The sequence below is a fragment of the Stigmatopora argus genome, chromosome 7, assembly GCF_051989625.1.
Source record: "Stigmatopora argus isolate UIUO_Sarg chromosome 7, RoL_Sarg_1.0, whole genome shotgun sequence".
Taxonomy (NCBI): domain Eukaryota; kingdom Metazoa; phylum Chordata; class Actinopteri; order Syngnathiformes; family Syngnathidae; genus Stigmatopora; species Stigmatopora argus.
In genome coordinates, this window is record NC_135393.1 from 5,424,346 (window position 1) to 5,449,956 (window position 25,611).

The 25,611-nt window shown below is 40.1% G+C and overlaps 2 protein-coding genes across 6 annotated transcripts; one reads left to right on the plus strand and one right to left on the minus strand.

Annotated features, from left to right (window-relative positions):
• Positions 1 to 1,920: 1,920 nt before the first annotated feature.
• sgsh (N-sulfoglucosamine sulfohydrolase (sulfamidase)) lies at positions 1,921 to 25,611 on the minus strand. 3 transcript variants are annotated; one of them, XM_077605766.1, is made up of 9 exons: positions 25,431 to 25,611; positions 10,730 to 10,890; positions 9,642 to 9,747; positions 9,181 to 9,551; positions 7,723 to 7,804; positions 7,446 to 7,649; positions 5,856 to 6,022; positions 4,826 to 5,043; positions 1,921 to 2,239 (listed from the first exon to the last, which is right to left on the minus strand). In XM_077605766.1, exons 3-9 carry the CDS (start codon positions 9,733 to 9,735, stop codon positions 2,056 to 2,058), a joined length of 1,320 nt encoding a protein of 439 aa, XP_077461892.1. In that variant the 5' UTR covers positions 9,736 to 9,747; positions 10,730 to 10,890; positions 25,431 to 25,611; the 3' UTR covers positions 1,921 to 2,055. The 3 variants fall into 3 exon arrangements, with proteins under 3 accessions (XP_077461892.1, XP_077461891.1, XP_077461890.1); XM_077605765.1 differs by lacking the exon at positions 25,431 to 25,611 and adding an exon at positions 11,589 to 11,850 and having other exon boundaries at positions 1,921 to 2,236; XM_077605764.1 differs by lacking the exon at positions 25,431 to 25,611 and adding an exon at positions 11,589 to 11,850.
• On the plus strand, positions 11,832 to 23,582 carry slc26a11 (solute carrier family 26 member 11). 3 transcript variants are annotated; one of them, XM_077605761.1, is made up of 15 exons: positions 11,832 to 11,957; positions 13,467 to 13,632; positions 13,729 to 13,972; positions 15,183 to 15,375; positions 15,620 to 15,705; positions 15,905 to 16,124; positions 16,215 to 16,393; positions 16,483 to 16,555; positions 18,994 to 19,105; positions 19,181 to 19,236; positions 20,510 to 20,650; positions 20,722 to 20,849; positions 21,754 to 21,853; positions 21,932 to 22,065; positions 23,201 to 23,582. In XM_077605761.1, the coding sequence occupies exons 3-15, from the start codon at positions 13,769 to 13,771 to the stop codon at positions 23,351 to 23,353; spliced, it is 1,779 nt and encodes a 592-aa protein (XP_077461887.1). In that variant the 5' UTR covers positions 11,832 to 11,957; positions 13,467 to 13,632; positions 13,729 to 13,768; the 3' UTR covers positions 23,354 to 23,582. The 3 variants fall into 3 exon arrangements, with proteins under 3 accessions (XP_077461887.1, XP_077461888.1, XP_077461889.1); XM_077605762.1 differs by having other exon boundaries at positions 16,239 to 16,393; XM_077605763.1 differs by lacking the exon at positions 15,183 to 15,375 and having other exon boundaries at positions 13,729 to 13,805; positions 13,886 to 13,972.

The window sequence follows — 25,611 nt, forward strand, 5'->3', positions numbered from 1 at the left end:
GTACAGTACTGTAGAGAGAGAGAGATTTATGTATTAGAAACTGGCCAAAAGAAGCGACCTAATGACGATTGCACAGTTTTCTTCTTTTTTTCATCATAAATGATGCGGATCAATTGATTTGCAAACTTTGTGCAACGTTCAATATTTGGGTCCTGCTGCTCGATCTTTCTGTTTAGAAATGGTACTGACGGTCGAACGATTCAATGCCCGTGAAACGCTCACCACTCTCACGCGCATCAAGCTTCGTTATTATTGCCACTCGTTTCAAATGAAATGGCTTGCCTCTTCCTTGCAACTCCCTCAATAGAAGCCTTTAGCTTTTTACCAACCATATTCAATATTGGATGCATGAGATATTTAATGATACAAATGAAAAAGGTTCTTTGCACACTGGAGATACATTAACGCACTTCCGCATTGCAACGAAGAAGGTAGATGCTGGGTGAGCTGAGCTCTCACAGCGCCAGGCGTCGGTATTAGCGGCGGAAAGAAGTACTACTCCGAAAAAGGCGCGAAATACAAAATTGGACTTGCGAACATTTTTGGACTTAAACGCAATTTGCAGACATGTTCGTATGTACCGTTGTTCGTAAGTTGAATGTTCGTAAGTAGGGGAGCGTCTGTATATATATATATATATATATATATATATATATATATATATATATATATATATATATATATATATATATACATACACAGATACATATATATGTATATATGTGTATATATATGTATATGTATATATGTATATATACACATATATGTGTGTGTATATGTGTATGTATATGTATGTATATATATATATGTATGAATGTATATATGTATGTATATACATGTATGTATATATGTATATATATGTATATATATATATATATATATATATGTATATAGATGTATATATGTGTATATATGTATATATATATATATATATATATATATATATATATATATATATATATATATATATATATGTGTGTATATATATATATATATATATTTATATATGCATGCATGCACATACACACACGCACACTGTCTCAACATGAAGTACTTTCATACCTCTGTCATGTGAGCAGACTGGTGTTTTGTGTTCAATCATAATGAGCAAAAGGGCAAGTTTTTCCTCCCAACAGAAATTGAATCATAAGCAAGTGCTCACGACAATATTTCCACTATCAATGTTAGGTAATTTCCTGTTTTACCATAAATACTGAATTAAAAATAATCCAATTAGAATGAAATATAAAAAAAGTAATGGACAGGCAGATTGAAGAATTGTTGAAGTAATATTTTTTGCAGGCCTAAGTAGCCTGCTTAGTGCTCATGTTCCATGGACGTGTCATCGCAATAAAATAGAAATGACGTCCATATCAGGTTATCGGCACATGAGTCAAACGTAGATAATATCATGACTGACGGTCAACAACTGTATAAAACAAAAGCGTCATAGTGCAGCTTTAAATGAAATCGAAATCCTCACAAATATTGTCTTCAGTCTGTGCGTAATGAAGCAGAACTGTGGTCACATAGCTTAAAGGACTTCAAAATGAGTGAACAAATCAGGAGTTAAAGAAAACAGGAGCATGTCAATAAAACAACTAGTGCTTCATTGACCTCCTGTGTCAACAGTCAGTGAATCAGTGGTGCTACAAAATTGGCCTCAGAGGAGCAAACCTATATATTTTATCAGTACAAAGTCATTTGTTGATTGATTCACTGATCCCAATTGTCATGCATCATCAGCTCCACCCCCTTATGGGAGCAGCATTGTGAGAGATGCACTCTTGTAACCAAATAATAAAAGTTAAATGTCAGTTATGCTATTTTCCTCCCCATAAGAGACTATTGTGCATGCATGGAAACTGATTAGAGTCCACATTCAGTCATGTAATCAAGAATTATATCTTATTATATGAATTAAAGGGATATAAAATGTTTATTTTGGACCACTAAAAGCAGCATGACATATAAAAATATAAACAAACAAGATTTATTACCTATTGTGTACAGTGTGCAGATTTTATCTACCTGTCAAGCTCAACGTAGGTACCATTAAAGTCCATTGTAAAGTGGTCTACACTGTGGCTCCAGCTTGTCCTCCAGCACATAGTCTGCTCCACACACCCAGGGGTCTCCTGTCTCCCACTGCCATTTTTGGAGAGTCTGCCTCAGGCTGTCCAGTATTCCACTGTAGGATGGGTCTGAAGCCAGGTTTTTGGTTTCTAGAGGGTCTCTTCTTCATTGGCCATGCAGTTAGATAGAAAAAAGCTTCATCAACAATGATACTCTCAGATACTACTTCAAAATCAGATGTTTGAATAACCTGCCTATAAATATATGAGTCAAAAAAAGGGCCAAAAATACTGCAGTAAGTGATTTCATTTAGTCATAGTTGAGTCATGTTGACCGTATTTTTCGGACTATAAGTCGTACTAGTCAAAGAATACACAATGAAGTCTCATCTCATTTTCTGAACCGCTTTATCCTCATTAGGGTCACAGGGGCTGCTGAAGCCTATCCCAGCTGACTCCTGGCCAGAGGCAGGGGACACCCTGAATCGATTGCCAGCCGATTGCAGGGCACAAGGAGATGGACAACCATGCACACTCAGACCCATACCTAGGGGCAATTTAGAGTGTCCAATCAGCCTACTATGCATGTCGTTGGAATGTGGGAGGAGACCGGAGTACCTGGAGGAAACCCACACAGGCCTGGGGAGAACATGCAAACTTCACACAGATGGACGTGACCTGGATTTGAACCCAGGCGCCCAGAGCTGTGAGGCCGACGCGCTAGCCACTCGCTCCACCGGGTCGCCCACACAATGAAATGGAAAATATATATAATTCGCACTTTTTTGAGTTTTTTCAGCTGGCTCTAGCATCCGCCTACAGCCTGCTTATACTTCGGTTCCATTATCATGGCACGTGTTGGGAGTTGGCCAATGGGAAAGCATCTCTAGAATGACAATTAAAAAAAAAAAAAAATGGACACAGAAGGATGTTTGATTTGTTTTTCGTATCTTGGAACAAATTATTTCCTATTAAAGGTTTTTGTAACCTATTTTGAATGTAAAAGCATTCATAAGTAGAGGTACCACTGTATTTTAACTTTAGAATTTAAAGTGCACATTAGTTTGAACTATATGTGTATAGAACCAGTATACTCTATGACAGGGGTCACCAAACTACGGCCCGCGGGCCGGATACGGCCCGCCGGCACATTTGGACCGGCCCTCTGAACAATACCAGAGACGCTATCGGAATTTTTTTTTTTTTTTAAATTTTTTTTTTTTTTTGGGATGCGGCCCGCTGGCACATTTGGACCGGGCCTCTGAACAATACCAGAGACGCTATCGGATTTTTTTTCCTATTTGGCCTTGAAGACTGGGACATTTTAATCTTGTGTTTGGTTCAATGCACCCCTGCTGAGCCCACAAATCATCCCAGTGAAGCGGGGCTTCGCATTGCTTCTTTGGTGACACGTGCGGGGAGTGTTTCCCTTTGATGCATGCGGGCACGTCCACCGTTGCATGCACGAGCAGTGTTACCGAGACATCTGGACGATCGCAGGTGAGGGCGGAGCCCTGGGACCATCGCGGACTATTCAAGCATATTAAAACTGCAACCTGTTTGAGAACGGAATAATGGCGAAAAAGTTAGGTGAGAGAAAAATTGATTCAGAATGCAGGATATTTAACCTGGAGTGGACAAACGATTATTTTTTTGTTCAATGCAAAGAAAAGGCTGTTTGTCTCATTTGTCAAGAGACGGTGGCGGTATTCAAAGAATACAATCTTTGCCGACACTATGAATCCCGTCACAAAGACAAGTACGATAGATTGCAAGGCCAAATACGAGCAGACAAACTCTCAAAGCGAAAAAGTGGACTACTATCTCAGCAGAACCAGGCATCCGTTCGGGCCAGCTTTTGGGTTGCTAAATTGATAGCAACCAGCGGTAAGCCTTTCACTGACGGAGAGTTTGTTAAGAAATGTATGGATACTGTCGCGGAGGAGGTGTGTCCCGAGAAGAAAGATGCATTTAATGCCGTAAGTCTGTCGGGGAGTACAATGACCAGACGCGTTGAAGAAATCGGGAGTAATGTATATGCCCAGCTGCAGCAGAAGACGAAATAATTTGACTTTTTTTCATTAGCACTGGATGAAAGCACGGACGTGCAAGACACAGCGCAACTGCTCATTTTTATTCGTGGAGTTAGCGCAAACTTTGAGATTTGCGAGGATCTGGCAGCTCTCCAAAGTCTCAAAGGGACTACAACGGGAGAGGATATTTTTGACAAAGTGTGCCAAACCATGGAGAAGTTGGACCTGGACTGGTCAAAGCTAGCTAGCATCACGACTGACGGGGCTCCTAGCATGGTGGCCGAAACTCGCGGTCTAATAATGGGACGCATGAACCGGGAGTTGGAAAAAAGGGGTCTCACCGCCCCGCTACGAGTCCACTGCCAAATTCACCACCAAGCACTGTGCTGCAAAATGTTGACGTGGGATTCTGTAATGACGGTTGTGGTGTCGTGCATAAACTTCAGAGCAAAGGGAGAAGATTGTGCATGGCACAACAGAAAGTTAATGTTCCATGGCTTTTTCTGTTACAAACTGACACCGGCCCCCCATCAGAGAAGGGAAAGGTTATGTGGCCCTCACAAGAAAAAGTTTGGGGACCCCTGCTCTATGACATGTACAAAGGTGACGGCTCTTTCTGCAATTTAACACAGTAGATGTACTATAAAAACTTAAACGGTGTCTTTTTTTGTTTCAAAGAGAGTTAAGAGTGCCGAATGTTGGTAAAAGGAACCAGACCTGGTATCGTATAGCTCCCAGCGCTCTCTGTAGTAATATAGCTGCAGGCTCTTGAACCAATATGTGGGCTCACTCAACCTGGTGCGGTTCAGCAGGTCCTGAAAGGTGTCTGAAACGTACAGGTCCTGGTCGATAGGAAAAGGCATGCGGTAGTGGAGGTTGTGGAGGAGGTGATATCCACCCTGGTGGACACTACGGGTTGGGTAGTACATGGTGACCTAGGTGCAAAAATAAAAATGCCATAAGTACTCACAATCTCTACTGGCATTAAGTGGAAGTCGAGATACTTGTGGGATAAACACAATGTCTTTACAAAAGCAAAAGTAACACAAAAAAAGCCTTTTCTATCAATAATAAACTATACCTGATTTGAAACTGTTCGGTAAAGCACAAGTGAAGCTGGGGAAAAGGTATACTTGACTCAACAACTAATAGGAAAACTCATATACACTCTTTTTAAATTATAGAAAGTAAAATATCTGAAAAATTGAACTGCGTAGTATTAGGGAATAATTGCACTTCTTAACTTCCATCCACTGCTTGCATTAGCACAGGGGTGTCAGACTCAGGTTGGTTCGCGGGCCGCTTTAACGTCAACTTGATTTCACGTGGGCCGGACCATTTTAGATATAATATTTAGATTTCTTTTTAAATAAATGGTTTAAAAGAACTGGATTAAAAGCCCTGAATATTCAGCTTTTTATAGATCTAAAACAATGTTTATTTTAGCTTTTTTTTAAATGTATTTTTAGATTTTACAAAATGATTTTTGAACTAAAAACACAGAAAAAAATGATTAAAAATTACAATTATTGATTTAAAAGGGGGAAAATCAGGAAATGTAATATAAATCTATACTCTTCATTTTAATTTGATCCTAAAACAGAAAGTCAGCACTCATGATTTACTTTCCTGGGGCACACAAAATGATGCGGCGGGCCAGATTTGGCCCCCGGGCCGCCACTTTGACACATGTGCATTAGCATGTTCAAGAAAACACCAACTTTGAACATTTTACGCACTTACAGACCTCATGCAGTGATTGGCTGGCGTAAACTGTGTGCCAGTCGCTGGGCTCAGTGACCAGGACAGGGAGCAAAGAGCGACCAGTAAGGTGGACTGGGACAGCGCTGCTACCGGGGAGGCTGTACGATGGGTAGGCAATAGAAAACCAGTCCAGAATGGTGGGAGTGATGTCTGCCAAAAGAGGACACATCATTGATCTCACAACAACTGCAATCTTTGAGGAAATTACAGGGAAATTGTGGTTGGGTTTTCACAACTTGCATTATAAATAGTTAACTACTTTATGAACTAGGTGGAAGTAGGTTGATCTTTTCGTTGCATTGATGCGCCTTCTTTGTTGAACATCTGTCACGTTCAAGAATAAGCGAGATCTGTAGTTGTATTGGCTACATTTTTAATGGGGAGAAATATAAGTATGGAGCTATCAGGATAGCAGTGACAAATGTGAAAAGACTTTGAACTGTAACTGCCTTCAAAAGGTGCTTCCATAATTACCGTAATTACTCGAATATAACACGCAGGTTTTTGCAAAATAATTAATTCCAATAGTTGGGGGTGCGTGTTATAATCAAAAACTATTTTTTTTTTTTTTTTTTTTTTTTTTTTGGTGTGTCTTGTTACATGGCCCTTAGCCTGGTGCTTTTTCTTGCCAAATAAATTGAATTGAAATTGAATTGAATAAAATAAATTACAAATTTTCGATCGAAAAAAGCATTGTCAAACTCACTTTGACGCACGGATTTTACGTCATCTCGTAGAGCCGACGCACGGATTTTACGTCATCTCGTGAAGCCGAGACCACCACTGCCCCCCTCTAGCCTCGTACCCGTCTCAGTTCACCCTCTCTCAGTTCAGTGTTATAATCAATAACTAAAATAAATTACAAATTTTCGATCGAAAAAAGCATTGTCAAACTCACTTTGACGCACGGATTTTACGTCATCTCGTAAAGCCAATCGGATGATGTGTTGTGGGAGGAAGAGGAAGTGGATGAAGGAAGCGTGGACGTTGATAGGATTCTCAACGAAGAGATGTATGAGAGGACAGACAAAGAGAGAGAGGAACTTTTCATTTGAAGGATTCTAATGAATAAATTTGTTTGAACAAAACAATCGTGAAACGAAGAAAAAAAGGTAAGATTTCTGATTTTCGTCAGCGGGAAATTTTAGGTGCGCACTATATTCGAGTACTGCGTTTTTCCAGATTTTTTTGGCCCAAAGTTATACCTGCGTGTTATTTTCGAGTGCGCGTTATATTCGAGTAATTACGGTAGTATTCTAAAAATTCTGAGGTATGTAAAGAAAAATCAGTAATAATGTTGAATATGTTATTAAAAAACACGTATTTTTTGGTTTTCTAAATTATGCAAGTAAATTAAATCCAGTCTAAATTATTGAGTTATGCACAACAGAGTGAAGAGGTAGTTTTTAAATTCAGTCCTTAAGTATGTGGTAAAGTCTCCCTCTGGTGTCCAATTCGGAGCATGACAAGAACACAGGATGACATGATGGGTTATTGCTTTTTTTGTTTGTTGGTTTTTTTACGTGTTTTTTAACATTTTTAAAGTGGCCTCAAGACAATACCTATCTCTTACCCAATAGAGAGACATAGGCCTGGCTGGTGTCTCCCCATCGCTCCCTGTGCTCTGGGGAGGACACCAACATGGGTTCAGCCGTGCCGGAATGGTACAGGTTGGTTCTGCCGTTGGGGAAGGGAATGCCATTATCGGAGCTGTAGATGATTAGCGTATCATTCTCATAACCAGCGTTCCTGAGCTCCTGAAGAACCAATCCGATGCCTGCCAAGAAGAAATGTTCTCCATTTTCACTATTGCTTTACATTGAGACCTTTTTGCGGTATACACAGTGTACCTTGGTCCAGTCGGCTAACTGTAGTATACAATGCGGCCAAATCAGATCGTGCAGCTGGTGTGTCCGGGACAAAAGGGGGGACCTGGATTGTAGAAATTGTGAACGGAAATCAGTTTAGGATAAATAGGAAAATACATCCTGAATCTGCATGATCACATCAGTAAAACCTCAATTCATTAGGAAAGTCCCTATTAAACTATGTATAGGGATCCTTGGTGGTTCAGGCAATGTTTTAAGAATTAAATTAATTTATTTATAATTATTAATGGCTTGGCGGCCTGGTCAATAAATGGTTACCGCGTCCACCTCACAGTCCTGAGATCGAGGGTTGAACCCTGGGTGGGTTCCGACCTTCATGTGAGGAATTGGCATGTTCTCCCTGGGCTGCGTGGGTTTTCTCTGGGTATTCCAGTTTCCTCCCACCTCCCAAAAACATACATGGTAGGCCAGTTGAACACTAAATTATCCCGGTGTGGGAGTGGTTGTCTGTCCCCTCGTGCCCTGCGATTGGCTGGCAACCAACACAGGATGTTCCCTGTCTGCTGCCGTTTGTTCGATGGGATTATGCCCCAACTCCCCCCGCGAGCCTTGTGAGGATAGGCAGATCAGAAAATGAATGAATGAATATTTACACAGTACACAGGTAGTGTTCTAGTTATGAAAAGTCCCCATGTCAAAATCTCAGCTCAACAGGGCTGATTGTAGAGAATAGACAAACAGAGGGGGAATGAAAGCTAAAAGTAGCTAATATTGTTTGTTTGTGCGTTTTGGATGATATACCGTGTTTCAATCAGACCACTCAAGTTTCATGAAAATGTGTGCGTCCAATGTTAGCATCTGCTATTGTATGTTACATCACGCCTGTTCAACGTGGTAATGCTATCCTTATCCTATGGTAAAGTGCCTTAACTCTTGAACCCGATGAAAGGGGGTTCATGTCCTTCAAACTGCAACGTCAGGGCCGAAGGATATTCCGATACTGACTTTTTGACTTCCGATCCAATCTGATTTTCATCATCATATGTTTTACCGAAATCGATCCGATGCCAAAAATTTTATACTACTTTTTATAATGCAAAAAATATAATGGAACAGTAAATGAGAAATCACTTTGTTTGTATTAGACTCAAGAAACACTGTTTACAATATTAAACCTTGCTCTGTTAATGTCATTAATTTCTCAAGAAATGTTGCCTCACCCAGCGGACACCTGACATTTGCCTCGTGATTTGATTTACAGCAGCCAAAAAGCACGATGGTAATGAAAATACGTGCAACTACTGGATTGGATTGCATCTTGTGACCAAATACAATACTTCAAAAATAGTCGTATCGGGAGTCGGGACTGTCATAAACCAAGGAAACTCAGGATAAAAGATTGCCCAAAAACCCAATGATGACATTAGTTTTTGTGAATTCACACAAAAATATCACAGTAATCAGATTAATCACACTGACCTTAACTTGCTCCGGTGTGTAATATTGTGGAGTCCAATCTGGAATTCTGCCCATTCCCATCTGACCATTCCCAAACTTCTCACAGAAAGCGCCATACTGGGGTTGAGAGTGCCCACAGCGGTGGGTGTCATGGAAGGCAACGTAGAGGAAAAAAGGCCTTTCTTCATCATACATATTGGTGCCGGTTGTTTCTTTTGATTTTTGTTTTCTTTCAAAAGCTTCATCTTTATGCGTCTGGAAAAACTTGCGGACAAGAAGTTTGATACGGGTGATGTTCCTCCCCACCTGCAGGACGGAGTTATTTTCCTCCGTGTACGCAAAGTCAAAAGGGTAAACATACCCGGGACCAACATGCTTTTTCCCTATTATTCCTGAGAATGAAAATGAGACAAGAGTATGAATGCATTTGTTTTTTTTTTAGTTTTCTGTGATTAGAGGGGTGGAGAAAATGTTTCACTGACCTGTGTAGATGTTAGAATTGTTGAGGAGCAGCGGCAGACTTTGGACACCGTCAAAAGAGTTAAAATGATGGACCCCCTGGTGAAGGCCATACATGCCATTCTGGTGCTAACAAGAACAAAAAAATGTTCATGCCATTGACAGTGATAGACATGAGTTCCATTGAAACTGGAATGGTTGGCATTAAACTACAAGAGCATGTTCTACCAGGGCCGAAAGCCGTCCACTTTGTAGTACTACATACATTTGAGACTTTTACGTGTGCCCTATGTGTGTGTCTGTGAAAATATGTGCCACGTTGTATTTGTACGGTTTTTAATCGCTTAATAAGGGGAATTGCAATCATTACTAAGGGGAGCATTTAGCCAAGGTGGGCAGGTATGTAAGAGAGAATCTTGAAACATGGATAGTGGTTGTTGTGAGACAGCCAATTCAATTGAACTGAATGCTTTTATTGTCATTATATGAGATAGAATGAGAATGATGAAATGAGAGCCCAGTAGAGGGTAGCGATGTTCTAAAGTGAGAATCAATGCATTTGTGACAATATTTTCAAAATAAAATAACGGATGAGGAAATTCCTTTTACTTTTGGGGGGTTTCGTAACTTGGATCTTTTTCGTATCTCGAGTCACTCATTAGCATATAAAAAAAATTCATAACCTGAAAATTTCTTACCTAGAGGCATTCGTAAGTAGAGGTATGACTGTATCATGTTTTACTGCCATTGATAATGCTAGGCTGGCTGCCATCCCTCCCAGACCAAATTGATTGGGCGTCTAATGCCATCAGTGGAAGCCAATGAGTTAAACACCTCTAGCGAAAATGTATATGGACCAAGTTCATAAATAAACTGCTTGGGTGGTAGTTTGGTTTTAGTTTGCCTACAGCTAAACTCAACTCAATAAGCTCATAGTATTGTTTTGATAACACCACTATAAACACAACCATTTTGAAAACAATACGCTGAATATCACGACAATAATGCGCATGATTCCACATTCCATTTTGCTGATAAATGTGCTGTAATTCTCGGTACTTATTTTGTTGAAAAGAACCAACTACGCAACTCTCATCAATATGGTGCATACCTGGGGCAGGCCACTGAGGATGGTGGAGCGGCTGGGGGAACAGCTGCTCACAGAGGTGAAAGCGTTGTTGAATACGACGCTCTGCTGTGCCAGAGAACTCAGGTGAGGAGTGCGGACCACAGAGTTGTTGTACACCTCGGTCTCAAAGCCAGCGTCATCGGCTAAAAGAAGTGGAAAAAAGGTAGAATGGCGCTAGTATCGACTGAGTGTGCAGCTACAGTTTTTATAGTATCGGACAGAAAACCAAAAATACACCACCACTGTCAGATGTTGATAAAATACAAACACCTGAATTGGTGGGCCGCCCGGTGACGCGAGTGGGTAGCGCGTCGGCCTCACAGCTCTGTGGTCCTGGGTTCAAATCCAGGTCATGTCCATTTGTGTGGAGTTTGCATGTTCTCCAGCGGGCCTGCGTGGGTTTCCTCCGTGTACTTCGGTTTCCTCCCACATTCCAAAAACATGCATGGTAGGCTGATTGGACACTCTAAATTGCCCCTAGGTATGAGTGTGAGCGTGAATGTTTGTTTGTCTCCTTGTGCGCTGCGATTGGCTGGCCATCAATTCAGGATGTCGCCTGCCTCTGGCCTGAAGTCAGTGGGATAGGCTCCAGCACCCCCCGATCAGAAAATTAAATGAGATTATCATTAAATTCATTTTAAAATTCATGGTAATTTGATCCAGAATGTGACTATTTCGAAATGTAACGGCAACTTTTGAATAGACAGTGACCACTTTTCCTGAAAGGTTTCATCTTTCCCTTCAAGTGTTGATCACTTTAACCACGTTACAGGTTCTTCACTTTGTTCGATATTTTTTTTATATTCACATACAATGATTTCAAAGCGTAACTGTAACTCACCTATAATCAGAAGTACATTTCTTCTCTTAGACTCCCCCACGTGGCATACAAACAGAATCCAAAGAAATGGCTCAAGAAAAAACATTGCTATGGAAATTAATAAAGTGTTTTGAAAACCAATTAACTCGTATAGTTTAAATTGACATTTCCCAGATTATTGCGCAGTTTATTATCGGTTTATGAGGTTAGCTGCAGCGCTGAGCCATTTTTCATTTTCCGCAAACAGTGTATAACCCACCTACCGTTGATCACATGACCGTAGCCACGTGACATTTCACAACAGGAAACGGTCGGGATGCCTTTTGGGAAAGTGGTTCGTACAACGAGCGCGGGGCGACGTATGAATGAGGACTCCTCCGCATTTCACTTGTAAGGAATGAAAATGTTGGCAATATTTAAAATATATTAAGTAAGATTTTGTCTGTCGGGATGGTGTATGATCAAATTTTGACCCACCGTTTATAAAGTGGTGGTTTTATTATCTTATTGGCGCTTTGTTATTGTCACGCATATTGTCACAGATTTGATAATTATTTGTTTCACAGTTTTAGTTGTAGCCCAACTAATATTTCATTTGTATTTGATTAAATATTTTTGACACATTGAGAGAAAGACATGGCTTGATTGTGAAAGTTGGAGCTGTCATATGATTCTCATGTGCTCATATTCTATAAAGTTGTTATTATTGCTTTTGTAAATCGCTACTAGTTGCCTGCGTGCGTGTAAAATGTCAAACTTGATTTACCTTGTACACATTCTTTTTTAAACACCCAAAAAGCTAAAGTTTTCACTGAGGTACTGGTATTGTATTTAAAAGACAAATATTAAGAAAATTGCTCATCTTTAAACACAGTAAAAATACTCCACTTTAATGGCAATGCAAAGTCAATTAGGTTTCCGACTTGGATCAGTCATCATAAGTTAAAAAAACACAAATTGAAACAAAAATTTAAAAAAGAATATATTTTTTAACTGTGAACATTGGTAAAGTAGTAATATACTGGTAATATGCTAATTTTAATAATGTAACATACAGAAAATACATGTAAGCCTATATAAAGACTTTTGTTTTTTCAGTTTTAATAATTAGATAATAAGCAAAGAAAAAAAGTTGCTATGGAATTACCACTCTAAAATGGTTCAAATACATATACACAGTAGAAATCTAGCAACGTTAAAAAGCATTTGTAGTTGATTTTTAAAAAACAAACAATAATAATAAATGTACGCTTGGAGTAACTGCACATAGCATTGCTAGAGAAAAATATGTATGTAAATATGTCAAAAAATATTTCTAAATCAATCAATTTCCTTGATATTTGTCAGAAGCATTAACATATTATCGTAGGTGTAGAGTTTGAATTGTAAATGGATTAACATCTTAAATGATCACTTTTTAAAGCCATTCAGCACCAGATAAATGCATACTTAATTGTTCTCTTTGTCAAGAATTGAATGTGCTAACCAAGCTTAAGAAATAGACTACGATATTTTTCAAACTATAAGTGGCGCTAAACTTTAGCTCGACTACACTCGAGTGGCTCGAGTCTAAGTTGCATTTTGGGAGGGCATTTTTTTTTGGATCAGAAACCAAGAATAAACATGTTAAAGTAACAATAGTAAAACAGTGAAACGCTGGCTAAATAGGCACCTGTAAACCTAACAGTTATACAGATAACTATGAAATTGAAATGAAAAACATAATAGCAATCCCCTTAATTGGATGAATGAGGTTTTGCACAAACCTAGTTTGCATGTATGACCTTTCTTTTATTATGGTGTCTTACAATACCTGATTCTGGTTATTAACTGCTGCCAGAGTTTTCTGTCAGAAAAAACACTGATGCCACATGACAATCACCCTCTTTGTGCTTGAAGCTCAGTGTGGAGGAACCAGGAACAAAGTGAGAAAAGATGAGAAGATATTTTCCACAATACTCATTATGTTGGAGAGGTACCGACCATGCAAGTTAAAGCAAACAAAGCTCCTATTCAATAACAACATGAGTGACATGTAAACTACTGCAAAAGAGGAACTTGACGAGTAAGTGTAGTATATTTGGTTTTGTAGCTACAGCAATGTACTCGCATTACTTTTATTGAATCCACGCTTGACGACTGACAACATTACCCTCCTCAGGTTCTTCACCTTACCCACACAACTTAACCGTTTAGGGACCATGGATCAACCTCTGCTTCAAAGAGCTACAAGGAGAGGTTGTTCCTCCTGTAGAATGCTAAAGGCATGGCTGCCCATACTCTCTTGGCTTCCTAAATACAACTTTAAATGGCTGCAGATGGATCTCCTGGCTGGCGTCACTGTTGGGCTTACAACTGTCCCACAGGCCTTGGCATATGCAGAAGTAGCAGGTCTTCCTGTGCAGGTCAGTCCCATCTGTAAAATGCTTCATCCAACTACTGTAGTATACATTTTTGTGGGGAATCCTTGCAATGAAGTGATTTTTTTACTCCGCTCGTCTTTTTCATGCCACTACCAAAAACGAGGTGCGACCATTGTGAATATAAACTAAACAGGAGTATTCTTCGCAGCTTCACAACCTTTAAAAATAGACTATTTTCCAGTTGATAAGAATCACTTGACAATCACATGATTGAGCCCAGGTTGCACTGATGGGATTGAATCCTGGAGCCTTGATTTTTTTTCACCTGCACACTTATTTATTACTTACGTGCACCATGCATTTATCGAACACTAACCGGAAAGGGTCACATTTACCTGGAAAATTTGGTTATATTTTTTAGGTTTTGTGAAACTGACAGAAAGTGAGGTTATTTCAATAAGAATTGTTAAAACTGTGTGCCTGCAAAATGTAATATTGTTACATTGGGATTTGTATGAAAAAATCGTGACTGTCAAGTTCGCCATTAGACATCCACAAAAAATGCCTAAATAAAGAGGAAAGACACCATTTTGGATTTTCACATACAACACGTGTCAAAGTGGCAGCCGGGGAGCCAAATCTGGCCCGCTGCATCATTTTGTGTGGCCCGGGAAAGTAAATCATGAGTGCCGACTTTCTGTTTTAGGATCAAATTAAAATGAAGAGTATAGATGTATATTAAATTTCCTGATTTTTCCCCTTTTAAATCAATAATTGAAAATTTTTAATCCATTTTTTCTGTGTTTTTAGTTCAAAAATCATTTTGTAAAATCTAAAAATATTAAATAAGCTAAAATAAACATTGTTTTAGATCTATAAAAAACTGAATATTCAGGGATTTTAATCCAGTTCTTTTAATCCATTTATAAAAAGTCTATCTAAGTTTATCTAAAATGGTCCGGCCCACATGAAATCAAGTTGACGTTAACACGGCCCGCGAACCAACCCGAGTCTGACACCCCTGACATACAAGGAGGACGGACGTTGAGGACCGCTCCCCACCAACGTTCTGCCTGTTCTTTCCTTTTGACCATTTTTATTCTATTCGGTGGCCCTAATTACATGGACGTCCCAACTCTAAAGGGAGGGTTGGATTACACAATTAGGACGTCACTTTTCCTTCCCTGACTATAAACGAATCAATACTTGTTGCATCTGATCTTGTAAATTAATACAATGACTTTCTCCACAGTACGGGCTGTACTCTGCCTTCATGGGAGGTTTTATCTACACCCTGCTAGGGACATCAAAGGACGTGACGCTGGGTCCCACAGCCATTATGTCTCTACTTTGCTTTTCGTTGGTGGGGGGTGAGCCCCGCCGAGCCGTCCTGCTTAGCCTTCTCTGTGGAGTCATCCAGGCTGCACTGGCATTACTGAGATTAGGTGAGGGGAGGGAATCACACCAGTCAAGAGAAAATGGAGGGATTGAACTCACTAACCCTTAACCTCACCAAAACAAGAGTTGTCGCATTGTGTATAAGCCTTTCTATTGATTTAAGCATGACAAAATTGTTGTTTTATCTTTTGAAAGCAGGTTTAAAATGAACTTCCTGCCTTTTATCTCGACTTCTGCTCAGGAACACTCGGCGGGTATTTTTTCTGACAAAAACTTTGTCATCTGTTGCAGGCTTCATCTTGGACTTTATCTCATTCCCTGTTTTAAAAGGCTTCACTTGTGCTGCAGCAATTACGATTGGCTTTGGCCAGGTGAAGGTGAGGTCATCATTAATCCAGTCATCATTAAAACAGTCAAAACACATGAAGGAGAGAGATATAAAATAATGGTCTTCGGACAAAACCCCAAATAATTTTTGGACAAATTTCTCCTCAGTAGGCCCTTTTCAGAGGGCTTTGCTCTTTCTACCTATGTTTAGTTTGCATGTTGCTTCTGTGCTTGGGTCTCTTTTTCTAGAACATCCTAGGACTCCACGATATTCCCCATGAGTTCTTCCCTCAGCTTTACTACACATTTTACAAGATCTCAGAGGCCCAGATAGGCGATGTGGTCCTTGGTCTACTCTGTGTTGCGTTGCTGGTTATGTTGATGTCAATGAAAGCAAATCTGGGATCGGACGATGATGCGACCAGGTTCTCCAGGGCTGCTAGACGATTTGTGTGGACTGTTTCTACCAGTAGGTTCCACTAAATGACATGCCATTTATATCTCCTTCAGTGTGTATGCCAAATAGTTTTCCTGTAAACATCTTTTCTTTGTCGATCAGTGCGTAACGCCCTTATCGTCGTAGCTGCATCTGTTTGCGCTTTCTCCTGGGAAGCGTTTGGCTATCACATCTTCACGATCACCGGGGAAACCTCCGAGGGGCTGCCACATTTCAGGCCGCCGCCCACCACAGACACCACCGACAATGGCACTGTGGTAACGTTTGGAGAGATAGTAGAGGTAAAAAGTGCTCTGGGTTGAGGGTATGACATACATGTTTAATATCTCACCCAAATGATTGCTTCATCTTCTCTTTCTACTATGCAAAGGGATTTGGGGGAGGGCTTGCTGTGATTCCTTTCATGGGAATGTTGGAGAGCATTGCCATTGCAAAAGCCTTTGGTAAGTTTTTCAAGGCCGTCTGATGGTAGGTATAGAGCACATGTGTCAAAGTGGTGGCCCGGGGGCCAAATCTGGCCCGCCGCATCATTTTGGGTGGCCCGTTTAAGATTAAATTAAAATGAAGAGTATACTATATGTATATTACATTTCCTGATTTTCCCCCTTTTAAATTAATAATTGTAATTTTTTAATCATTTTTTTTCTGTGTTTTTAGTTCAAAAATCATTTTTTTAATCTAAAAATATATAAAATAAGCTAAAATAAACATTGTTTTAGATCTATAAAAAACTGAATATTCAGGGCTTTTAATCCAGTTCTTTTAATCCATTTATTTAAAAAAATCTAAATATTATATCTAAAATGGTCCGGCCCACGTGAAATCAAGTTGACGTTAAAGCGGCCCGCGAACCAACCCGAGTCTGACACCCCTGATATAGAGTAATGATAGGGAAAGTATGGCTCAGGACCCACATGTGGCTCTATTGATGGGTGCTTATGGCACACCGCAAACCTGTGAGGTAAAATATGGAAACCGATAGTGACAGAGCTGAGTCCCGAACGCACCAATAGGAGCGGCACATTGGCACTTTGGCACCGACACAACCTTTAGCGCCGCTTTAATGAATGAAAGTTTTTCATGGGAATGCGGCTCCAGGTGGGTAATTTCTTCAAAACTGTGCTCTGTCCAAGGTTATTAACGCTGTTGGAGTTAGATTAGATTAAACTTTATTCATCCTGTACTCGGGAAATTCACTTTGTTGCAGTAGCAAGTTGTAAATGATTAAAAAAAAACATATTGAGGAACTGAATATACAATACAAATACCTTCAGAGAGATGGATAAGGACATGTTTTCTATTTTTGCAAAGCAACCACAACTAAAAGAGAGATTCTCAGTTCTTTGTTTTTAAAGAAGCCCTAAAGTCATTAGCGCATCGGCAATACAGTTCTGGGGTGGGTCCTCACTGTGTGGGTTGAAAATTCTAAATTGCCTTAAGGTATGTGTGTGGGCATGAATGGTGGCCCGTCTTCTTGTGCCCTGATTGGCTGGCAACTAATTCTGGGTGTCCCTTTGCCTGCTGCTCATAGTTGGCTGGGATTGGCTCTAGCACCTCCTTGTGAGGATAAGTGGTACGGATAATAAATGAATAAATGTGTTTGGAAGTTAAATTGTCTGGCAAACAGTTCTTTTTTGGACATTGATCACAGTTTGTTCTTCATCCACTTGCTTCATAAGCAAACAATATATACTCATCTCATTTGTCTGAACCGCTTTATCCTCACTAGGGTCACGGGGGTTGCTGAGGCCCATCCCAGCTGACTTCGGGCCAGAGGCGGGGGACATCCTGAATCGGTGGCCACCCAATCGCAGGGCACAAGGATCCAGACAACCATTCACGCTCACACTCATACCTAGTGGCAATCTAGAGTGTCCAATCAGCCTACCATGCATGTCTTTAGAATGTGGGAGGAAATCGGAGTACCCGGAGAAATCCCACGGAGGCTCGGAGAGAACATGCAAATCCCACACAGGTGGAGTGAACTGAATTAGAACTCACCCAGGTCCCCCACTGTGAGGCCGACATGCTAACCACTCAGTCTCCGGACCGCCCTACAGTTTATAAATAAAGTTAAGTTAAATAAATTGCCCATTCTATTTTTCTTGGCCAAACTTACTATAAGTAGTCACCCAAAACATATTAGCAGGCATTAGTCCACTAGTAGTAGTCCAGTCCAATCTGTGCCGTATTTTTTTTAATACAATTTCATAACGACAGTGCACCTGCCTCATGTGCTACACAACAGGGGTGTCAGTCACGGTCCGCGTTAACGTCAACTCGATTTCATGTGGTCCGGACCATTTTAGATATAATATTTAGATTTTTTTTATAAATGGATTTAAAGAACTGGATTAAAAGCCCTGAATCTTCAGTTTTTTAATAGATCTAAATGATTTTTGAACTAAAAACACAGAAAAAATGGATTAAAAAATGACAATTATTGATTTAAAAGGGGTGAAAATCAGGAAATTGAATATACATCTATACTCTTCATTTTAATTTGATCCTAAAACAGAAAGTCGGCACTCATGATTTACTTTCCCAGGCCACACAAAATGATGCGCGGGCCTGATTTGGCCCCCGAGCCGCCACTTTGACACGTGTGCTACAAGATGCTTCTGGATCAGAGTGTAACATCACATGAGGTGTTTACACTGTGGCAAGGCCATGCTTCTATATTATTCCATTCACGAGTCAAATTTTGACTTTGCTCCGTGTGACCATGATCGTTTGCCCGATCCCAGTATGGCTACGGCTATATATATTACTTTAATTTATTCAACGGGAAACAAAAACTTCCCACGTACTGCGTTGTTAGTCTCCATTTGATAGACAGCACAAAATAAGCATTTGTCTTTTGATTTTGTTTTTTTCTCAGCTAGACAGAACAACTACAGAATAGATGCCAACCAGGAACTGTTAGCAATTGGTGTGACCAATATCATGGGCTCCTTTGTGTCAGCCTACCCTGTCACTGGCAGTTTTGGAAGGTATGTGTGTAATCTGTAGCAATTTGTTTGGAAAGAGTGGAAATTGCACTGAACTCAAGTTTTATTCTCATTTAGGACTGCAGTGAATTCTCAGACTGGGGTTTGTACTCCAGCTGGAGGGATTGTCACGAGTAAGTGGACATGCTTGATGTATTTTACTTTATTAAATGAGATTTACAGCCCTGCATGTGACATTACTTTTTCCCTCACTACACTGACCATTCATTCATAACACCATTGTGTGGCATTAATCATTTAAACGGATATTTCCCTCCCCACAATGACCATTCTCATACTCTGACCGACTGTGTGGCATTAATCATTTTAAAGAATATTCTATATTGTAGAATTGTATACAATTATTAACTGTGACAGGCCAGATCAATTTACAATGCACTTTTAAAAGATGAAGTTTTTTTAGATAGAAAGGCGAGGCCTGGGATTTATGAGACAAGCACTCTAAGCATGCTCCCTACTTCCAGAGTTGTTTAGAAGTCATACTGAAGATAACAACTTTAATGAATTTGGTAGTGATTTGAAATGAGTCCGGAGAGCGTGACCGGACGTTTCGTCGAAAGACGTTTGGTCGACCGGACATTTGGTCGACCGTACGTTTGGTAGAACAGACGTGTGGTAGAACGGACATTTGGTCGCCAGGTTCGAGAGCGTGACCGGACGTTTCGTCGAAAGACGTTTGGTCCCCGGACGTTTGGTAGAACGGACGTTTGGTAGAACGGACGTTTGGTCGCCGGGATCGCTCGCTGTCAAATTATGACAGAGAGTTTACTGTTGATATTTTGATTTTAGATATTAAACTCACTCTCTTTCTCTCTCTCATAATTATAATTTTGAGAGCTGGTTTCAACAGTAACAACCCGGCGACCAAACCTCCGTTCTACCAAACGTCCGTTCTACCAAACATCCGTTCTACCAAACGTCCGTTCTACCAAACGTCCGGTCGACCAAACGTCCGGTCGACCAAACGTCCGGGGACCAAACGTCTTTCGACGAAACGTCCGAGTACCGTCTGAGAGCATGGCAAAGAAGTTATGATGAGCTGTTTAGAGTACTATAGTGTAATTATATTAATAACGTAACTGTTTGTTAATAGAAACCTAGTTAGCTGGTCATTCTCTATTTTTATTCTTAAAACTATCATGTATAATGTTTGTTCTTGGTCTCTGCTAACAAAAAATATTTGAGCCCTAAATTTATTCACGACAAGATTTATAATTTAAAAAAATAATGCTAAATAATATTAATGCCCAGCTTTACAAAATCCAACTTAAAAGAGTTTTGGCCTCAGTTTTACACATCTTTTTTGGGGGTGAGGAAACTCGTATTTAACATGGGATTAAGCTGAAATTTAGTTCGTTTGGCATTAAAAAAAAAATTTTTTTGCAGGTGTGATAGTGTTGCTCTCTTTGGCATTCCTCATGCCGGCCTTCTACTACATCCCAAAAGCTTCTCTGGCTGCTGTTATCATTTGCGCAGTCGCGCCAATGGTTGACTTTCATATTGTGGCGAAGATGTGGCGGATGCACAGTATGTTTCTGGATTTAACAATGTCAAATATGCTTTGAAAGATTCACCTTTTTTGGCTGTGTCACCCACAGAGCTTGACCTCCTTCCCTTCATCGTGACATTCTTAATGAGTTTCTGGCAGGTGCATTATGGAATCATAGGGGGTGTAGCTGCATCAGGAGCCTTACTGATGTACACTCTGGCGAGACCTCGAATAACGGTATTTTATGATGTTCTTCATTGTTGGGAAAAAAGACCGAATTAGTCTGGAGTTCATTAATCAATTTATCTCATCTCTCTCATCTCATTTTCTGAAACACTTTATCCTTATTAGGGTCGCGGTTAATCAATTTATTTTATGGAAATCTTAGCGGATACCTCCATAAGCCCACCTTTCTTGAGTGTTTGTGGCCTTTTGTTTTTCCTACCAGACATGTTCAGTGGTCAGAGTTAATTGCAGGATATGACAAAATATCTTGTTCATAACCTATCCAATTTTTACTCAATGATGTGTGAATAATTTCACACATAAATTGCCCTGGAGTATAAATCGCACCACTGGCAAAACTATTTAAAAAAATGGCAATTTATTGTCAAGAAAATAAGGTGGTACACATAATATCGCTAGGGAGCCCCGGTAGAGCGAGTGGTTAGGGCGTCGGCCTCACAGCTCTGGGTTCAAATCCAGTTCACGTCCACCTGTGTGGAGTTTGCATGTTCTCCCCGGGCCTGCGTAGGTTTCCTCCGGGTACTACGGTTTCCCCCCACATTCGAAAAACATGCATGGCAGGCTGATTGGGTGTGAGTGTGCATGGTTGTCCGTCTCCTTGTGCCCTGCGATCGGCCTGCCACCGATTCAGGGTGTCCCCCGCCTCTGGCCCGGAGTCAGCTGGGATAGACTCCAGCACCCCCCGCGACCCTAATGAGGATAAAGCGGTTCCGAAAATGAGATGTGAGATGAGATATTATTGCTACAGGGCTACAGAAAATAGGGAGACGAACATTTATTAACTATTGCACATTCCGAATCATATTTCCATGAAAATTCTTCTGCACCACTAATTTTAATGACAATAAAGGCTTTTGACTTTTGACTTTGACTTCTACGTGTGTGTTGTGGACAGATGTCTAACCCAGGGGTACTGCTAATCCAGTTGGCCAGTGGGCTCAGTTTTCCTGCTGCAGAACATTTGAGCCGCATCATCCACACGCAAGCGCTACAGGGTGAGTGTGCAATCAGAGGATCAAAATGGTTGACCTGAAATAGTAAAAAGTGGTCTTTTTCTTCTTCACGTTCGCCAGAGTCTCCTCCACAGTCCGTAGTATTGGATTGCCATCATGTCAGTGAGATAGATTACACAGTGATAAATGAGCTGAGCGACTTGCTGAGGCAATTCAAACACAAAAATGTGCATCTGATCCTTGCCAGATTGCAGGTATACCCAATTTTCATTTCATGTAACGAGTAAAGCTTCCATATGACTGTAGTATCTATTTTAAGTGTGACCTCTTCCTTTTATTAGTTTACCATTTTTTCCATCACTGAAATGATTAAAAAAATGACTCCAAATCTTGGATTAGTAACCAAAATTGGATTAGTTTTTTTCTTATTCACTTTACTTTTATTATTGTGACATGCCATGACAGATTTTTTTCTTGGAAAGCACTTGGCCTTGCTTGTAATGTTCCCTCTAATTGTTCCACATGTATGGGCATACTGACAACCACCCTGAGCACACTGAGGACCAGTGTGAGCAACATCATAATTAATCGCTATGGGCACACACCAGTATCACACCTGCCATAAGCATGTGCATGTCAACTACCCATAAATTATCTAGTCATAATAAAATGTAATGATTAATATCGATGAATAAAACATCTTGATAAATGTCACAACATATGCACAAATCTGACTTAAATTTTACCTTATTTTTCACGTCTGTCCTTCTCACTTCTCATTCTCATTCAAATGACTTTTATGCTGAATGTGTCACTTGGCTTAGTGAAGCTTCATTCTTTATGCAATATTTTTCCATTAGAAAACTCGCTTACAACTTTAGCTTTACTGCATGTTTTGCAGAGGACACCTCTCTCACCCAATTTCCCCGCTCGTTCTTCTATGTGCACATACTCCGACAGCCATTCCATTTTAAAAGAACTGCTAAATGCTAACCTGCAAAACAGGAATAACGCATAACTAACGCCGCCAATCAATGTTGTTAACATTGACTCATGCCGCGGAAGTAAACACACGTGATGTAAACTGCATCATATTAGTTATAGTTATGTTAGTCATAGTTTTATCCGAAATTACTGTTTTTTTTTGTCGTTTTTCTGTGACAGGCTGCCACTCTGAGTTGCGTTGCAAAATGGCACAGAACAAATTGTAATGTGTTTATTTTTTTACAATTCAGGTTGGATTTTATTTTGTGCGCTGCACATGTTTGTTGTGCGCGGAGAACAGTAGTACGCAAGTGCGCACGCGCGGAGCTTAGAGGGAACATTGCTTGCTTGCCTGCTATTTTACACCAAAATGTGAAACATTTTTCTTTTTGCTTCCCCCATCAGCCAAATGTCCTAGAGGTTCTTTTAGCCGCTGACCTGGAAGGCTTTAGATATGCTGACAGCATTGATACAGCACTGCAGTGGGATAAGGAAACCCCGGTTTTAAATGCAGGAAGTGTACGGCCACAATCTGAGGAGGAGACCTTTAAACATTGAACTAAATCGATATCACACAATTATGTTGATATCTTCCTTTTCTGTCACTGTACAAACTCACCACCGTCAGTCGCTGTGACTGTGTTAACTGTAGACCAAATATGTCATTACTTTTTGTTCATAACCTCTTGTTTTTAATATTTTTTTAAAATTTGACAATGCAAAATGATCTCAGATATTCACCATTGATGCAGCAATTTTCCTGAACTGAATAAAAAATATATATGTATTTTTTTGCCATTTTTATTTTAGCACTTGTACTATGCTGACTGAAATGACCCACTAAACTACACAAGTGAGCAAAACATAATTTCCCGTTCCCCATTAGTTTTCTTTTTTTCCCCCTGTCAAAATGTCATGGCAAACTGGAAATACATGTTTGTTTTACTCAGTGTTTTGACAGCACCTCTCTATTGTATTTTGAGTACATACTTGTGTTTGGGTTCTTCCGCGAATACGATGTTGGTCTACAAGTATCAAAGGTCACTCTCTTCACTGTGATTTATTGATTGCTATTATTTTACTTCAACTATTGTCAAACTAAAACTTAGAACAAATATTTGGGGAAGTTGTTGACAGTATTTTTTCTTATTCTGACAATGCTTCCCTCTTACAAAGTGCATTGCCACATTCCAGAACAAAACTTTTATGTAACACCAAACCTCGCAGTTAAGAAAAACACAATGTAACAAAGACAGGAAAAACATTCAAAACACAAGACTGATGTGATTAGATTTTTTTAGAAGTCCAGTGGATGATTGATAGCGCGTTGGCATCACAGTTCTGAGATTGAGGTGGCCACCAATTCAGAGTTCCCCGCCTGATGCCCATGAATCGGACTCCCTGAATCGGTGGCCAGCCAATCCCAGGTCACAAGGAGACATGTATGTTGACCTGCATGTTTTTGGAAGGAAACCGGAGTACCCAGAGAAAACCCACAAAAGGTCGGGAGAACATACAAACACACATTGAAGACCGTCCTGGGATTGAACCCACGACCGCAGAACTGTGAGGCCATTGTGTTAACCACTCATTATTTTATCTCATCTCATTTTCGGAACTGCTTTGTCCTCACTAGGGTCGCAGGGGGTGCTGAAGCCTGTCCCAGCTGACTTCGGGCCAGAGGTGGGGGACACCCTGAATTGGTGGCCAGCCAATCGCAGGGCACAAGGAGAAAAACAACCATTCACGCTCACACTCATACCTAAGGGCAATTTAGAGTGTCCAATCAGCCTACCATGCATGTCTTTGGAATGTGGGAGGTAACCAGAGTACCCGAAGAAAACCCACGCAGGAGAACATGAAAACCACACAGGTGGACCGACCTGGAATTGAACCCAGGTCCCCCATTGTGAGGCCGACGCGCTAACCACTCAGCCGCCGGGCCACCCCTAATTATTTTATTTATTTATTTTATTTTGCCATAGTTGAATTGGACATAACTGTGACAGCAAGTAAAACTAGACATACATATATGAAAATGCACGTCACATTTCGATAGCCTGACTGAAGCTAATTAAAATGTTCATTCTTTATGGCTTCATTGTGCTAACAAGAATGGTTAAATTGTTTTATATGGAAAGAGAACCAGAAGTGAAGTGATTTATCACATAGCGCTCTTTTGTTTATCACATACCTCATTTGTTCAAGATAATCATGGTGATAAGTTAAAGTGTTGGTGCACACATACTTATACAAGATAAGTTATAAATAATGCTTTTCCCCCACATTTCCCAAACAAATATTTGCTTTGTTGAGTACTTTTGGAGTCAATTCATGTTGACCCAATTAGCTCTTACTGGATTAGAAAGTTCTGTTGAATAAATCAACCATTTCCTTAGGATCGATTGATCCTTTTTTAAACTTAGTGGAGGGAATACAATGCATCTCCTCTAGAAAATTAAGGCATGGCAATCATACAACCACCTCCCTAGATAATATCAACTGTATTCGTATATAGCTATTTTGTGATCTCATGAAAAAAAAAATCTACTTAATATATAGAATAAGACCAATATACATTAACATGTCATATAGTATTTCCAGTTTCACTTTATACAGGATAACAGCAGTTTACCTTATGTATTTGATTGAAGACTGGTCTACTCAGGTAGGGTTTTATTTGGTTACATTAACTCAGGGGTCTGCAAACTATTCCACAAAGGGCCGTAGTGGGTGTAGGTCCTACAAATCTGGTGTCCTCAATGTGCAATCAATGGATTGAAATCAGGTGCTTCTTGTTTTCTGCAGAAATCTCA

What these genes read in the sequence shown, in the direction of transcription:
- sgsh (XM_077605764.1), bottom strand. Translation starts at nt 11,673, where the DNA reads ATGTTTTTTCTTGAGCCATTTCTTTGGATTCTGTTTGTATGCCACGTG. An exon ending in ACACACCGGAGCAAGTTAAG is followed by an intron (nt 7,805 to 9,180) that starts GTCAGTGTGATT and finishes TCTACAATCCAG; the next exon opens with GTCCCCCCTTTTGTCCCGGA. An exon ending in TGGGAGCTATACGATACCAG is followed by an intron (nt 2,240 to 4,825) that starts GTCTGGTTCCTT and finishes TGGCCAATGAAG; the next exon opens with AAGAGACCCTCTAGAAACCA.
- slc26a11 (XM_077605761.1), top strand. Translation starts at nt 13,769, where the DNA reads ATGGATCAACCTCTGCTTCAAAGAGCTACAAGGAGAGGTTGTTCCTCC. An exon ending in TAGCAGGTCTTCCTGTGCAG is followed by an intron (nt 13,973 to 15,182) that starts GTCAGTCCCATC and finishes CTTTCTCCACAG; the next exon opens with TACGGGCTGTACTCTGCCTT. An exon ending in TGCCATTGCAAAAGCCTTTG is followed by an intron (nt 16,556 to 18,993) that starts GTAAGTTTTTCA and finishes TTTTTTTCTCAG; the next exon opens with CTAGACAGAACAACTACAGA.